The following is a 17,500-nucleotide window of genomic DNA, read 5'->3' as shown; positions in this document are numbered from 1 at the left end:
CATGAGATCCATTAATTCAACCTCATCAGTAATTAAGAAAAATGCTTACTAGAAATACTGGCTTCTCCAACAACAATGCAATGGCCAGGGTGTTCTCCTTTGACCTTTCCGTTCCTTGTCGGGAAATAGTTAGTAAGCAAACGTATACATTATCTGATGAACTTAAATGGTTGTCTTTGTCAGAATCGAATGATCTGCTCATCTTAAAATATAATGTTGCGCTTGACTCGTCTTGCGTGCATGATTGTTCAGTGTTCTCAACATGGCAACCCGCATGAGCTTCTAGTCTTAACTCTCCAATATAGTAAATTTGGACTGCAGTATCCATACTAAACACTCAATGTCAAGGCTTATCTCTTGCGTAAACCATCCAAAGTCCATTAGAGGAACTGCATGCTAGTCCCTAGCGTGCTTCACCCTAAGGCCATCGGAGGGACTACATGCTAGTCTCTACCATGAACCATCTTAGGGCGTTAGAGGAACTGGATTCTAGTCTCTACCGTAAACCACCTGAAGGCCATTAGAGGAGCTACATGCTAGTCTCTACCATAAACCACCGGAAGGCCATTAGAGGAGCTACATGCTAGTCTCTACCGTAAACCACCTGAAGGCCATTAGAGGAGCTACATGCTAGTCTCTACCGTGAACCACATATGGGCCGTTAGAGGAGCTACATGCTAGTCTCTACCGTGAACCACCTGAAGGCCGTTAGAGGAACTACATGCTAGGCTCTACCGTAAAGCACCTGAAGGCCATTAGAGGAGCTACATGCTAGTCTCTACCATGAACCACATATAGGCCGTTAGAGGAGCTACATGCTAGCCTCTACCGTGAACCACCTGAAGGCCGTTAGAGGAACTACATGCTAGTCTCTACCGTGAACCACATATAGGCCGTTAGAGGAGCTACATGCTAGTCTCTACCGTGAACCACCTGAAGGCCGTTAGAGAAACTACATGCTAGTCTCTGACCCTCAACGCTGTGGCGTTGTATTATAGTGTTGTGTCACTGTGTTATATCACTGTAACTGTCTTATTTTGTGTTGTGTTTCGTTGTATCGTGTAATGACTTAATGTGCTGCCTGTTGTATTGTTGCCAGGGCGACAAGTAACAACAAGGTGCGGGAGACGGTTGCACTGGAGCTGAGCTTCGTCAACTCCAACCTGCAGCTTCTGAAGGAGGAGCTGGAAGAGCTGAACAGTAACATGGAGGTTTACCAGACAGACAGGTGCGCATACACATAAACACACACAAATACACACACACACAAATACACACACACAAATACACGCACGCACGCACGCACGCACGCACGCACGCACGCACGCACGCACGCACGCACGCACGCACGCACGCACGCACGCACGCACGCACGCACGCACGCACGCACGCACGCACGCACGCACGCACGCACGCACGCACGCACGCACGCACGCACGCACGCACGCACGCACGCACGCACACACACACACACACACACACACACACACACACACACACACACACACACACACACACACACACACATACATACATACATACATACATACATACATACATACATACATACATACATACATACATACATACATACATACACACACACACGGTGGTCTGCCTGATGGACAGGTAAACACACATACATACACCCAATGATGGAGCTACACCTGCATGCACACACACACACACACACACACACACACACACACACACACACACACACACACACACACACACACACACACACACACACACACACACACTTACTCACTCACTCACCCACTAAGATTCAGATTCAGATTCAAATTATACATTTGTTAGTGTGTCTGTGTTTATGTATGTGTGTTAACATGTGTTTTATACTTTATGTGTGTGAAGCTTTTCTCTCGGGTGTCAGAGGAGTGCGGAATCCTCTGATTAGCGTCTAATTAATGACCCTACAGAGCTGGGTGGGTTATGGAGTACAGGAGGCCTGGTATTATGGGGGGAGGGCTGTCAGAGGCGGAGCTAGCATGGGGCTGGCCAGGACGGGGCTTATAAGGGGCAGGCTATGTGCAGGGGATAATCTTTGGCCTGGGCTTATTAGTGGAGTGAGAGACCGGGTTGTACGGCTGTTGGTAGGAGACAGATGGTCTTTCACTGTAATTGTCAATACTAAACTAATACTACACTTAAAAGCTAAACAGTCTTCAAATATACTGGGACCCAGTGCTTTCAGCAATCAAACATGACCCATTAGATCCAGAACCTTAAGCTAGGCCTGGACCACCGTGGACCCAGCCCTGTCCTCTCCTGTGAACCAGAACTTTAGCGGGGACTGACCACCCTGGACACGACCCTATCCTGTCCCTATGAACCAGAACCTTTAGCAGGGACTGGACCCTATCCTTCCCCGATAAACCAGAACCTTTAGCTGGGACTCGACCCTGTTCTCTCCCTATAAACCAAAACCTTTAGCATCATTGTGTCATTTTTATGATGTAAATTGAGGGAGGATAAGCCTGGAAATCCAGAACCACATCTAGAAATCTGTAGGGTCTGGCAACGAGTAATGAAAATGGCCAAACTCGAAGGGCGGCACCAAGAATGCATTTGAAAATATCACTGGATAACATGCATTGGATAACACTACGACCAATCAGAAGAGTACAAGGGGTGACGTATCCAGACCAGTGGAGCTAACCAATAGATAAGACTCTTGCCGTATCCGGTCGGTTAAACAGAAACGCTTTTGGCCCGCCTATAACTGATACATCGATTTGATTGGTTCATGTTCTGGGCCAGGGGAATCAGGGAGTAAGCATATTACTCGTTCCCAGAGTGACTCACTGAGCAGATTCGTCAGAGTGCTCTTCTTCAGTGCAGTATCTGCTCCAAATATTGGCTCTAGAAAATCGGCATTAGCGTATCGGTACGAAAAATCGGTTTCGGCCCTAAAAAATCCATATCGGTCGAACCCTAATATGAAGTAATACACATAATGGAATGTATTCATAGTGGTTAATAACATAACATAATATAGTACTCTATTAATACACAGGAAATGTGGGTGTTCAGCAGAAAATACAGGACAATAGAAAGACGGTTACCAATGTAAATAAGCTTTGACATTTTTTTTCAGTAATGGGTTGTTATTTGACTGTGCAAATGTACATCACTACGTGTGATAAATGGTGTGTGACGTTAATATATTAACCAGGGGGTGTGCATTGTGTATCTCGCTCTTTCAGCGAGGCGGTGAATGTTCCCATGATTCCACTGGGCTTGAAGGAGACCAAGGACGTGGACTTCACCCTCCCCATACAGGTGAGGACCCCATGATGTGCAGGAGGGTTTAGGGGCTCCTCGACTTATTGTTCAAACACCTGTTTAGGGGAGAGAGAGACATCTGGTTGAGGGGTCTCTCTCTCAATTTTCACGTCTCTCTCTCTCTCTCTCTCTCTCTCTCTCTCTCTCTCTCTCTCTCTCTCTCTCTCTCTCTCTCATTGATTCTTTATGTATATGTCTCTCTGTCTCCAGGACTTCATCCTGGAGCACTATGGGGAAGAGGCCTCTCTCTACGATGGGGAGATCAAGGAGCTAACAGAGCTTCGACAGGTGAGCATACATCTGGGGTAAACTCTCTCTCTCTCTCTCTCTCTCTCTCTCTCTCTCTCTCTCTCTCTCTCTCTCTCTCTCTCTCTCCTTCCCTCTATTCTCTGTCTGTACACACTCTCTCCCTCTGTTAACAGTGTCAACTTTATCTCCTTCCCTCCCTTTTTCCTCCTCCGCCTAGCACTGTACTTAAACTCTCTATTGAAGAGCCTTCTAAACCAGATAGCTAGTGGGGAGGCTTAGGAGTTTGGGCAGATCTTCTGGTAACTGGACAGGTGGCTAGTTCCATCTCTCAGCTGTTATGGTAGTGATGATGATGGTGCTGATGATCATCATGGTAGTGATGATGATGGTGATGATGGTGATGATGATGGTGATGGCGATGATGATGATGGTGATGATGGTGATGATGATGGTAGTGGTGATGTTGACGATGATGTCGGTGCCCAGGCTATGCGGACCCCCAGCCGGACCCAGGAGGGTCTGGAGCTGCTGATGGAGTACTACAACCAGCTGTTCTACCTGGACCAGCGCTTCTTCCCCCCTAACCGGAACCTGGGGGTCCACTTCCACTGGTACAGCCATTCATACCAACAAACACATGTATACTCAGACATAGCCACACACATGCAGACAAACACAAAAATATGCGGAGAGAACAGTTCAGACTTAGACTCTTATTAGTTTCAATAAAATAACATATATGGGGATGCAAAGTGTATATGCAGCAGCCCACAACACACTTATTACACTCAGGTCTCAAAGGGCTTCACCAGACCAAGGCCACATCAGATCACACCCCCAAACCCTCTGAACAGGATATGGATATTACTCACCAAACCCAGAGGGAACACAGACACACACGCACGCACGCACGCACGCACGCACGCACGCACGCACGCACGCACGCACGCACGCACGCACGCACGCACGCACGCACGCACGCACGCACGCACGCACGCACGCACGCACGCACGCACGCACGCACGCACGCACGCACGCACGCACGCACGCACGCACGCACGCACGCACGCACGCACGCACGCACGCACGCACGCACGCACGCACGCACGCACGCACGCACGCACGCACGCACGCACGCACGCACGCACGCACGCACGCACGCACGCACGCACGCACGCACGCACGCACGCACGCACGCACGCACGCACGCACGCACGCACGCACGCACGCACGCACGCACGCACGCACGCACGCACGCACGCACGCACGCACGCACGCACGCACGCACGCACGCACGCACGCACGCACGCACGCACGCACGCACGCACGCACGCACGCACGCACGCACGCACGCACGCACGCACGCACGCACGCACGCACGCACGCACGCACGCACGCACGCACGCACGCACGCACGCACGCACGCACGCACGCACGCACGCACGCACGCACGCACGCACGCACGCACGCACGCACGCACGCACGCACGCACGCACGCACGCACGCACGCACGCACGCACGCACGCACGCACGCACGCACGCACGCACGCACGCACGCACGCACGCACGCACGCACGCACGCACGCACGCACGCACGCACGCACGCACGCACGCACGCACGCACGCACGCACGCACGCACGCACGCACGCACGCACGCACGCACGCACGCACGCACGCACGCACGCACGCACGCACGCACGCACGCACGCACGCACGCACGTGCGTGCAAACACACATAAACCAACAAGGGTATTGGTCTTGGCCTAATACTGACTCATGAATACCGTCTCAAGGGGGATTACCGGTGTCCAAACAATGAAAACACGGAGAAACATCTTCAACAAGGAGAAAGTCCCCCAAAAAACCGAGGGGAAAGGGCAGGAACTGTAATATGTTCTCACATTCTCATTGCTAACACACACACACACAAGCACACACACACGTACACATTGTCATTACTCACACGCACACATACACACACACACACATTTGCATTACACACGCATTCTCATTACTCACACACACACACACCCACTCACCTCCCCCCCCCCCCCCCCACAGGTACGACTCCCTGACGGGCGTGCCGTCGTGTCAGCGCGCGCTGGCCTTTGAGAAGGGCAGTGTGCTCTTCAACCTGGGCTCCCTGCACACGCAGATGGGGGCGCGGCAGGACCGCTCCTGCGCCGCCGGCGTCGACCGCGCCATCGACGCCTTCCAGAGGGCCGCAGGTAACCATGACGACACACACCGATGCACAGATGGATGCAAAAGCAAAACTTCAATAGCCCAGGCTTTTATTTGTTTCAATCACTGAACTTTCGAAACAAAACTCTTGCTCAGCAAAGATGGGAAATACTACAACATTTATTATTTAAACCAGTATGAATATTACAGTACGTAAGCCTATACACATTACCAGGCTATCGAATAACGCCTACACACGCACACGCACGCACGCACGCGCGCGCGCACGCACGCACATGGTTTGCGTTAACGCCGTTAATAACGCGTTAAGCTGACAGCACAATTTTTTTCCCATTCAAATAAAAAGTTTTTCATAAGTCATAACTTTGTTTCCCAGGTAAGGCCTGAGGGTTAGACTAATACCTAGAACAATCATTACCTTCCCGTAAGGTTCTTATGCAACGGATCGTTGTTCACTCTTCCAGTAAATAGGACGGACCTTAGCTACGGCTTTGCAACAGGAGGTATTCTAGTCCACTCAGCTATGAGCCAGAGAGCTAACGTTATGCATTGTACATATTTATTATTCAAAATTCATCCCAGCCTTTATACCACAGATACTCTAGGGTATATAACATATAACCGCGTTGTCTGATTACAGTTTAATACATTTTTCACAATTTACCAGCTCTCGTTTTGAAGACCGAATCACCGCGCCATTCGTTTCAATGGGATTCGCGACGGTCTACTTCCAACATAAAGTGTACATATTTATAATTTGAAATTCGTCCCAGCCTTTATACCACAGATACTATAGGGTCTATACATATAACCGCCTTTTCTGATTACAGTTTAATGCATTTTTCACAACAGACAATTTGACTGGAACTACTTAGCAGGTAGTCACTTAGTATATTAAGTGATTTCTTGCCGATGATCCATGGCTGCCTTTGTGAATGTCGGCACACATCATTAATCGATTATTCGTTCATACCACCCACTGATTATTCAACCATGAAAATGTTTAGTTATTCACATCCCTAGTTTAAAAGCGTCTGCTAAATTACTGTATGTGATTTAGGTACACAGAGGTACACAGAGGTACACTTAGGTACGCTCACATGCTCACGCACGCACACGCACACACACATGCATACAGATGAGACCTGGTTGGTTTCCTTCACCGTACATATGAACCTTTAAGTCCTTCCCGAGACACTCCCATCCAAAGTTGAACTTACAGGAGGATCTGGTGCGTCTGGTGCTGCGTTTCATCCTTCTTCAGGTGCGTTTAATTACCTGAAGGACAACTTCTCCAACGCTCCCAGCCTGGACATGAGCGGCCCGTCGCTGAGCATGCTGGTCCGGCTGATGGTGGCGCAGGGCCAGGAGTGTGTGTTTGAGCGCGTCACGCTCGCCACGTGGGACGCCACCTTCACCTCGCTGCTCCGCCTCGCCCAGGAGGCGTCTCAGGTCAGAACCGCCTGCTTTATAACGTCAGGGTACTTGAAGTTAGTGTAGCCAGCACTTGGGGTACTTAGAAGTACTAAACGTTAAAGGGTACTTGGGAAACCACCTGAGTAGTTAAGGGTACTCCGAAGTTAAGATTAGTTGAAAAAGGACCATCTGATGCGCGGCGAGCCTGCCGAGCAAGTAGGCTAAAGGCTAGACGACTCTAAGCTTAATGCTATGCTAAGCTAGGCTCAATGCTAAGCTAGGTTAAATGCTAATCTAAGGTGTATCCAAACTCAGCTCCCCGTGTGTGCTGCAGGTGTCGGAGGTGTACTCCCTGGCGCTGCAGACCATGTCCCAGCCGCTGGTGAAGGACTACGTCCCCTTCTCCTGGCTCTCCACCGTGCAGGTGAAGGCGGAGCACTTCAGCGCGCTGTCCCACTACTACGCCGCCGCCGCGCTCTGCGACCACTCACGTGAGTCCCCGCCCCCTGTTCGCCCTCCAACCCCAATGTCACGATGTAGGAGAGAGTTGTGCTCCGCCCTGAGGTGAAGTCACTCGCAGGAGTTGATCATAAATCAAATGACATTATAATTACAGTACATTATATTTTTATGAAACAGATAATTAAGAATAAAGCGATGGAAGTAATTCCTCTGGTTAATTTAACAACATGTGAAACACATGAATCTGACCATCCTATTAATAAATTCATGTAACTAATTAATCTAAAATACATATTTCTTATACTATTTATTTATTCTTTATTTTTTCTTTGAAATGATATGCTAATGCATATGACAGATTGGTAAAATAAAGAATACCAATTAAACATTTATTAGGATTTCTATTGATTAATTTATTTCTTAAAAAAATATTTAGCATGCATTACAAAAACAAGTGACAGAAACATGTGAAATCATTCTCTAGATAAATGCTCGACAGGGTTAGTGAGTCAGTCCCCAAGACCTTAGCCATGAACAGCAACAACAAACCAGGAGTCACGATGCCATAGGCTGTGACAAACACACAAGCAATCACCAACGGCCAAAACAACTAACATGAATCGACACGTTACAAAGACATGACAAATACAAATGGTTTACGCAATGAGAAACGCCAGCAACTACCAGGCAATCGATCGAACAATCTACACAGTTTTTCCCCACTAAAACTAGCCCACACTTGACTGACTTAGTTTTCTGTGCCTTCGTTTTGTTGCGTTTTCGTTTATTTTTGGTGAACGTGTTTGTGTCCAACGTGTGTGGTGCTTGGTGAAAAGCAGCCACTAGAGGGAGCCCTTGTCTAACTCTTTGCTCCCCTTGTGATCTACTCACAAGTCTTGACAGAATCTTTTGGCTGAAATTAAAGTGACTTCTTGGGTTTTGAAGTAAAACATAATTTCTCCATTAAGAATGCATTAAGCTCTTTACAAATATTTAAGCGCCGCTAGTGTCGAGGTCGTATTGGGCTCATTTAATGCTGCTCCTTTGTGTGTGTGTGTGTGTGTGTGTGTGTGTGTGTGTGTGTGTGTGTGTGTGTGTGTGTGTGTGTGTGTGTGTGTGTGTGTGTGTGTGTGTGTGTGTGTGTGTGTGTGTGTGTGTGTGTAGCGTCATGTGAGGAGGAGGAGGAGGAGGAGGAGGGGCGAGATCAAGAGTCAGAGAGGGTCTTCCAGGGGTTCTACGTGTGTCCTCCCTCAGGTCCTCTGCTCAGCACGGTGCTGCGAGACCCCGAGCAGAGACGCAAGCTAGGTGATGACTCCGTCTGTCTATTTCTCCATCTGTGTGTCTCACTCTCTATCTGTCTGTCAATCTGTCTATCTCTCTTTCTCTATCTGTCTGTCTGTGTATCTCTCTCTCTCTATCTATCTGTCAGTCTGTCTCTCTCTTTCTCTATCTGTCTGTCTGTCTGTCTGTCTCACCCTCTCTATCTATCTATCTGTCTGTCTGTCTTTCTGTCTCTGTCTATCATTCTTTCTGTTTATCCTTCTGGCTGTCTTACCACTCTTTCTGTGTATGTGTTTGTGAATGAGTGAGTGTGTATAGGTGTCAATGTGTCACTCTGTTTTTGTATGAGAGTGTGTGTTTGTGTGTGTGCACGTGCGTGTATGCGCGTGTGTGTCTCTGTGCATGTGTAGCCGTCCGTTCATATGTCTACATATATCTACGTGTGTCTGGTTGTGCCAGGTAAGGCCCACCTGCGGCGGGCCGTGATGCGGCACGAGGAGGCGATGCGCGTGCACGGCCTGTGTCGGATCCTGAGGAAGATGGACATCCTGCAGGACGTGCTGTCGCTCACACACCGCCGCGCCCTGGACAAGTACTCTGAGCTCGACTGCGAGGACGACTTCGATGAGACCTCCGAGGCCCCGGAGATACAGCGTGAGTGTTAAGGCTCAGTTATGGTTATGGTTCAACGCCATCACCACGGAGACGCTCTGATGCAGTCGTGAACCTGTTTTGGTTCGGCGTCGGGTATTCGTCGGGTTAGCAGACCAATTGCGTCCCTTGCTGCTGCATCGCCTCGAAGCAAGGTTAACATTTTTGGGAGGCGCACGTCAGGCCCTTTGCAGTGGACGAAAGGAGGGTCCACAATGATGGAATTAAACCCCCTTGCGTTGCATCGACGTGGAACCATCACTAAGCCTTTAGCAAGTAACCTGGAAGAATGAGCTGGAATCCAGGGAAGTGAAAGCTGTAGAAAAGGAATGATTGTGCTTTTAACAAGGAAGGAAAAAGCAGTGTGAGATAGAAACCAGATATAAGCTATGATAGGGAGTGGTAGCTATGAAAATAGGGCCAGCTTAGGTAAGGGTGTGTTAGATAGTTAGTCGCCAGGATGTGTTAGCTAGGATAAGGAAGTTTGAGCTAGGATAAAAGTGCTAGGTGAAATAAGAAAGTGTTAGCTAGGATAAACGAATGCAAGCGAGGATAAGGGAGTGTTAGCTAGGATAAGGAAGCCCTTTAAATAAAGGGATTTTTTAATGTGTCATGATTTATAGGCCAGATTTGTTAGGCTTTGTTGTTAATTCATTATTGGGGATCTGATTGGCAGCTCAAACCCAGCAGAAGCCTGACATCACCCCGCCCGACTTCACGGCCGTCCACGTCAAGGACCTCTTCCAGCGGCTGGTGAGAGAGAGTTCACTGGCCACTCAGAACCGACCTCGATCTCCCATGAAGCGGAACAAACTTTAAACAAGTCAACAAAGGAGAATTACGTATTCAATACGGTTTCACCTGGCGTAGTTATACCCCATCGATAAGATCCGATCTCAGCTGTCATCGAGACCTAAAAACTACGAAAATTGTCTTGATCCCAACTTTTTATTATCAAAACCGCGAAATGACAATTATGACTTATAACCGTATAAATCAATAATTGCCCTTTGATTAAAGATAATGCTTGCAGTTCTAATGTGCGGGCTCTCCCCCGTGGCTTAGGGCCCTCTGTCGGTGTTCAGTGCGAGGGCCCGCTGGAGCCCCGTGCGCCAGGTCTGTCTCCAGAGAGGAGACGGGGGGCTCGGCCTCACTCTCAGAGGGGACTCCCCCGTCCTGGTGGCCGGGGTCCTGCCTGGGGGCTGTGCAGCGGTGAGACACACACAGACACACACACAGACACACTCTAACCATAACAAACACACATGTACTCTTACCTTACCTAATACACCAACACACAGAATACACATGCAGACGCACAAACACACACAAACTGACATTTCCTAACACACACACATACACACACGCACACACACACACACACACACACACACACACACACACACACACACAATTACACTACTTAGCACACTAACAGACAGTATACACAACCAGGTACACAAACTGACCCACGCACACACTGCCTTTACCCAAGACCGAAACACACATATGCCGTGTATAGCATGCACGTGTGTATCCATCGATGCATGTATCTGTGTATATGCTCATCTTTCTATGAACATGTGTCTATATATTTTTCTTTTTAATGTGCTACAATGTGTGTGTAGCTCTTTTAAATGTGTGTGTTTGTGTATCTATAATGTGTGTGTGTCTTCATGGATGTGTGTGTAGGAGGCAGGTCTGCGAGAGGGGGACTACCTGGTGGGGGTGGAGGGGCAGGACTGTAAGTGGTCTAAACACGCCGACGTGGTCCAGCTGCTGAAGGCCTGCGGCCACCGAGCGGTCTGCATCAGCGTGGTCACCATGCACCCGGCCCAACACACACAGGTCTGGGAGACAGTATACGTGTGTGTGTTCGTGTGTGGGATTTTGTGTCTATGTGTGTGTGTGTCTTTGTGTTTTTACAGACAAATGTGTCTCACCATCTGCGATATTCATAGACATTGATGATCGATGTTTGTGTGAGTTTGTATGTTTCCTAATATCTTCAATGGTCTGTGTGTGTGTGTGTGTGTGTGTGTGTGTGTGTGTGTGTGTGTGTGTGTGTGTGTGTGTGTGTGTGTGTGTGTGTGTGTGTGTGTGTGTGTGTGTGTGTGTATGTGATTGTGAATCTGTGTGTGTGTGTGTGTGTGTGTGTGTGTGAATGTGAATCTGTGTGTGTGTGTGTGTGTGTGTGTGTGTGTGTGTGTGTGTGTGTGTGTGTGTGTGTGTGTGTGTGTGTGTGTGTGTGTGTGTGTGTGTGTGTGTGTGTGTGTGTGTGTGTGTGAGTGTGCATGTGAATCTGTGTGTGTGCATGTGTGCGTGTGTGTGTGTGCGTGTGTGTGTGTGTGTGTGTGTGTGTGTGTGTGTGTGTGTGTGTGTGTGTGTGTGTGTGTGTGTGTGTGTGTGTGTGTGTGTGTGTGTGTGTGTGTGTGTGTGTGATTGTGAGCAGGAGGAGAGGAGAAGCATGGCGCTCAGCCAGGGTGATAAAGAGAACACTCGCCAGCGGCTGCTGATTGGTGGAAACAAGGGTCAGAGTTCGGCGTCGCTGCTCAACTGGAACAGGAAGAAGAAGAGGGAAGGGGGCGGAGCCAGCAGGAGACTAGGAAGCACTTTCAGCCTATCACTGGGGAGCATCCGGGACACAGAGTCGATGTACTGACGTGTTTTAAGGCAAATTCGTAGTCCTGCCATTAACCCATATGACAAAAAAACACTCCATATCAAAGCTCCTTTTTGTGACAGCGCATTGATAGCGTTTGCGTGGTCTTACACAAAGCATGAGACTTTCACACAGAGACGCATTTCGGTTTGTAACTACCAACAGAAAAGGGAAATGACGCGCAAAGAATATAGGCCCGTGTTCCTTGAGTGTGCTGGGTACGGCTGGGCGGCTTGAAGGGCTACCGTCAGCCCAGCCTCTGAGTCCTGACCAGCCGAGGACCCTGTTTCTGTCCGTCCTCTGCCTGTGCTTCTGCATGTGATCCATTACATTCCAACGCATAGATATTCCTGCTGTTTCGTCACTCAGCAGATGCTTCAATCCAAAGTGACTGGCGGTGTAGCTTCGATCCCCTGTCTCTCTTCCGCCACTTACATTGTACAAGAGAACCTCGAGGTAGACCCTGACAATTCTGCAGATTGGGCTGCGATTGGGGTGAATTGGTTTGAAGGGCGGAACGGAAAGCTTGACGGACCAATGTTGTGGCTGTGTGCAAACAGTAATCCGATGGCAAACGGAAGTAAGGGAGCTAGACTAGTTAGATCAAGGCATCGGGTCTGACTGCAGTGAATTGAGATACATATCATTGATGAGCAGGTAGGGGTCAAGGATGTCCACAGGTAGACTGGGGACATTGGTGAACGGCCCCTTTGGGCTTGGAGTCAAACGTCTTAGCTACTATGCTGTCCTGTACCTTATAATATCCCTGATTAACTTAACCTGGTCCTCAATCCACTAGCCCAGATAAAATCATGATTAATCGATGCACATCTCTTCTCTTACACTCCCAATTTGTGAATATGTCTTAAAACCTCTGTGTTGCCTGGAAACTACCTAATCACAGAAAGCTGTTTGCCTATTCAAACACGGCGTGCATTAGGCTTGGCTGGAAATGAGGGGAGACATGGAGAGAAATGGATTCAGAATCGGAATGGCCTTCTTTCCAGGTTTCATTATTTGTGTTATGTGTTGAGTGTAAGGCACTTTGTTAGTAGTTTGTTAGTATGATGAGAATTACATTCCTGCCCTACCCTGGATGTGTCGTTCAGTATTTTTAGATGCACTGTAAGTCTGTGTACAAAAAGAGAAAAGCACAAGTACATTCTATTGAATAATATAATTTGCGTTTGTTTACTTACCACAATATTGAACAAAAATAATGAAACAGACTTTGTTTGTGATACTTTTTTTGGTACTATGATCTTACGAGAATATGTAGCCTTTGGGAAGTGCTATTAATGTGATTGTAGAATGCTAGAATATTCTTCTTACTTTGCTTTTCTGTTATTTTCTTGAATGTTTCTGAGAATGTAAAAGTCTAGTCACTGTATGTTTTTGTTTTATGTAGAATGGTCGAACTAAAATAGTTTTGGGATCACAAAATTGTTTGAAATTCCAAAGGTAACATTAATAACAATGATAATTTGAGACAGTTTGATTTTTTATCTTTTTACATTATTAGACCTGTGGGTCAGTTGTGACGCAGAGTATTACACCATCAGCACACTTCTGACAAGAATTTTTTTTTAATGGTTACGTTTAACATCATTAGTCTAATTGATTGGGGGTTTTGGAATCTTAAGACTTTAGAAAAGTTTTTAAAAATATTCTCAGCACATTTTGATGCAATCTTATAAATTGTGTTTGTTTTATTATGGGAGTTTGCATCGTTGCTGTGTGTTAATTTGTTTGCACGGTAGTTTGTTTTGATGAATGTGTCTGCATTGTGTTTTTACGTCATTGTCAGTCGTGTCTATATTCTTTTTATATTTTTGTCTGAAAAATATTCTGACTAAACTTAATTGTACTTTGTTGGGAGTTTGCACAAAACGTTTTTCCACGTGTTAATAAAGTCCTTATATTAAACATCAGTAGCCACCTTGTAGTGTTGTGTCGAGGTGTGGCCACCAGGGGTCAACATTATACTCCATAATAAAAAACCGCGCGAAAACGTTAATCTCTCCATATGGATCGATCCGTCCCAGATTCCTCAAGTGAATATCCGTGGACCGGTAGGTCAACGGGTCTTATCTTCCGCCACAAACCCATAAAAACCATGATAAAAGAGATATATAAATAAAGCGGTAGATGAGTGGGCTGCCTGCTGCAAGTCTCCAGAGTGACTTAAAGCCCTAATGTGCACCCCTCCCTCCATTCACCATAAATCCACGCTGATGTTTAGTCCACTCTTGACAGCCTTGCGTGCGTATGAACGCATACGCAGAGCGCGGAGTGGGCTGTAGGTAGCCTACATTTAATGAGATGTGTGCTCCCTCGCGACCCTCGTGTCTGAAGAGTGCTCGTGTGTCCGGTGTTTACCTCCCACAGCCAATCATTTTTCAATAACTAATCAATACACAAAACACAGCTGGGAGCTAGAGACTGTGTGAGCGTGTGTGCGTGTGTGTGTCAGAGAGAGAGAGAGAAATGTGTTGCGTTAGAGCGAGCTGCATGTGCACAATGGCAGCAAAAATATATAGTTAAACACATAACAATTTTCCACTTTCACAAACTTGTACTTGTACAATCTGTTACACACCTAAAGTTAGATTTGTAAAATATATTACTAACAATGTTAAATAGATCAGATTAAATTATATTAAGTTGTGCTATAAGCCTTTAAATAACCTATTCAACATGTGAAAGCACCAGTATCCTTCAGAATACTTACCATTGTCAGATTTCAAAATAAAAGCCAACATGCAGCACTGAGGGAGATGTGTTTATCTGCTCTGCTGCTGTAAGAGGCCATTCCTTACTGCTAGATGTATTTCATGCAAACATACATTATTTGGCCTTTATATCTCACTCCTTTTTCATGAGTCTGTGTGTGTGTGTGTGTGTGGGGGGGGGGTGTCTGTCTCTCTCTCACTTTCTCTCTCTCTCTCATCACCAAGGTAACCCAGGGAGGCCAAAAACCTGACCAAATGCATCAACAGAGCTTTCCTCATAGTCAAGTCGGGAGGACGGTCTGGAAGAGTGAGAGGGTGTGTGTGTGTCTCTATCTCTTCTTTCGTAAACCAGAAGGTGAACACCTTTAAACGCTCTCGTCTTTCGATCCTTTTCTGTTTGACAGTGCATTCTCTCTTCTCACACTGACCTACTCCCATAACATTACAATGTCCGACATATCTCTGTCTCTCTGTCTGTCTCTCTGTCTGTCTTTCTCTCTCTCCGTCATGGCTGTATGGATGTATATTTCATGCCAGGCTCTGAGGGCTTTTACTATTAATTATAGAGCAAGACTAAGCTCGCTATTTGGTGGACAGAAGTTATTCTTTACTTAAGGAGGGAGAGAGAGGGGACTGTTGTATAATTCAGAGGTCACTGAAATGAATAAATAAGCAAAACAAAGAAACAGAAGAAGACGAGAAGGAGAAAAAAAACATAAACATTCATACACATGCAGAGATGTATACACATGGCTACACACACACGGACGCACCCATGCACGCACCCACACACACACAAACAAACGCACACACTGAGTCCACTTTGAATGCTTTCAACGCAATAAATATGGAACAGCTAGTACTACTCTATTCGATTTTTTTGATTTTTTTCCTGTTTTTCTTCCGTTGAGCCTTTTAATATATCATGAAAATGTCTCAGAAAGTGAGGACAAAGAGAAACACGGGAATCTGTTCACCACGTCACGCACTGGATGATTCGGAAGCCCGGCTTTATGTATTTATGAATTAATAAATGTACAACAAAATAGGAAATAAGAAAAGCATAATAATGCATTATTAAAATGGTAAATATACACACACAAAAATGCGTTAAAATACAAATGTGTCCAATTTGAACAATTCAAAGAAAGAACTGTTAACAGTTCTTTAGAGTCAGATAATGAAATAATAACATAATTTCTGATTATAAGAAAACGCAAATAGAAAGAGAAAGAGGGACAGCAAGAGTGGGACAATTGAATGCAGGAGAGGGAGAATAAGAGTGATAGCATTAGAGACAGAGACGCAGATACAGTGGTAAGCATATATATATTGATGTGTTTGGGGAATGGTAGACTTCCCTGTATGGTACACTGCGTTGAGACTAGTGGGTGTAAAGTGGGTTCACTTCTTGATTTCAGGCCCGGGGGTCTGTGGTCCTGGGACCACTCACTGACCGTCCCCCTGGTAGGACAAAAACACACCCCAGGGCCTGGACACACACACACACACACACACACACACACACACACACACACACACACACACACACACACACACACACATGCTTGTTCACACGTACACACACACGTACACACACACACACACACACACACACACACACACACACACACACACACACACACACACACACACACACACACACACACACACATACACACATACACACATGCGGACACACCCACACACCAACACACACACACACACACACACACACACATAAACGTGTGCACGTGCACACATGCTTTTACACATGCACATACGCATGCAGAAACAGATGCAGACACATACACACACACAGACACACACACACACACACACACACACACACACACACACACACACACACACACACACACACACACACACACACACACACACACACACACACACACACACAGGAATGTCATGGTTTTAGTGAGGTTATGAATAGTGCATGAGTGTGTCTGTCTGGGAATCACCACATCGCCCTGCAGCCAATGCTGATAGCGCTGCACTGTGTGTGTGTGTGTGTGTGTGTGTGTGTGTGTGTGTGTGTGTGTGTGTGTGTGTGTGTGTGTGTGTGTGTGTGTGTGTGTGTGTGTGTGTGTGTCTGTGTGTGTGTGTGCGTGTGTGTGTCTGTGTGTGTGTTACTTATTCATTGCTCATGTTGTCGGGACCGCCTGTGGTGAAAGTTACGAGAGGGACACACTGATTTCAGTACATGTATATGTCACACAAACACACACACACCCATCATGCCTCCCCCCAAACAAACACATTGAGGAACTAAGTAATAAAGAAAGAATATTAAGGATAAGCACTGCACATTTTCATCTGAAAATCAGCATCCATTTCAAGTTTATTAATATGACAAAATATAGGAAATGATCAAATAACTGGGACCTAATCTGTAAATGCATGCAGTTAAATATGTATTGTTCAAGTTGATCATTATTATCATTATTATTATTATTATTATATAATTATTAACAATAATAATAACAACACTGTTATTATTATGATTGTAAT

General features: G+C 46.6%; 1 protein-coding gene across 1 annotated transcript in view; it reads left to right on the top strand.

The window, feature by feature from the left end:
* The window catches only part of rhpn1 (rhophilin, Rho GTPase binding protein 1), a 20,370-nt gene extending 6,224 nt beyond the window's left edge, over window positions 1-14,146 (top strand). Inside the window, exons 4-16 of the mRNA XM_056604466.1 lie at window positions 1,100-1,228; window positions 3,231-3,306; window positions 3,520-3,597; window positions 4,045-4,169; window positions 5,621-5,787; window positions 7,029-7,216; window positions 7,515-7,671; window positions 8,807-8,947; window positions 9,383-9,577; window positions 10,251-10,327; window positions 10,640-10,786; window positions 11,267-11,422; window positions 12,027-14,146. Coding sequence (XP_056460441.1) covers window positions 1,100-1,228; window positions 3,231-3,306; window positions 3,520-3,597; window positions 4,045-4,169; window positions 5,621-5,787; window positions 7,029-7,216; window positions 7,515-7,671; window positions 8,807-8,947; window positions 9,383-9,577; window positions 10,251-10,327; window positions 10,640-10,786; window positions 11,267-11,422; window positions 12,027-12,236 — 1,846 coding nt within the window. The 3' untranslated portion in view covers window positions 12,237-14,146. The remainder of the gene's footprint in view (window positions 1-1,099; window positions 1,229-3,230; window positions 3,307-3,519; window positions 3,598-4,044; window positions 4,170-5,620; window positions 5,788-7,028; window positions 7,217-7,514; window positions 7,672-8,806; window positions 8,948-9,382; window positions 9,578-10,250; window positions 10,328-10,639; window positions 10,787-11,266; window positions 11,423-12,026) is intronic.
* The last annotated feature ends 3,354 nt before the right edge of the window (window positions 14,147-17,500 follow it).

The sequence above is a fragment of the Gadus chalcogrammus genome, chromosome 12 (genome assembly GCF_026213295.1).
Source record: "Gadus chalcogrammus isolate NIFS_2021 chromosome 12, NIFS_Gcha_1.0, whole genome shotgun sequence".
NCBI lineage: Eukaryota > Metazoa > Chordata > Actinopteri > Gadiformes > Gadidae > Gadus > Gadus chalcogrammus.
Note: the sequence above shows the minus strand (reverse complement) of the source record. Positions and strands in the feature narration are given on the sequence as shown.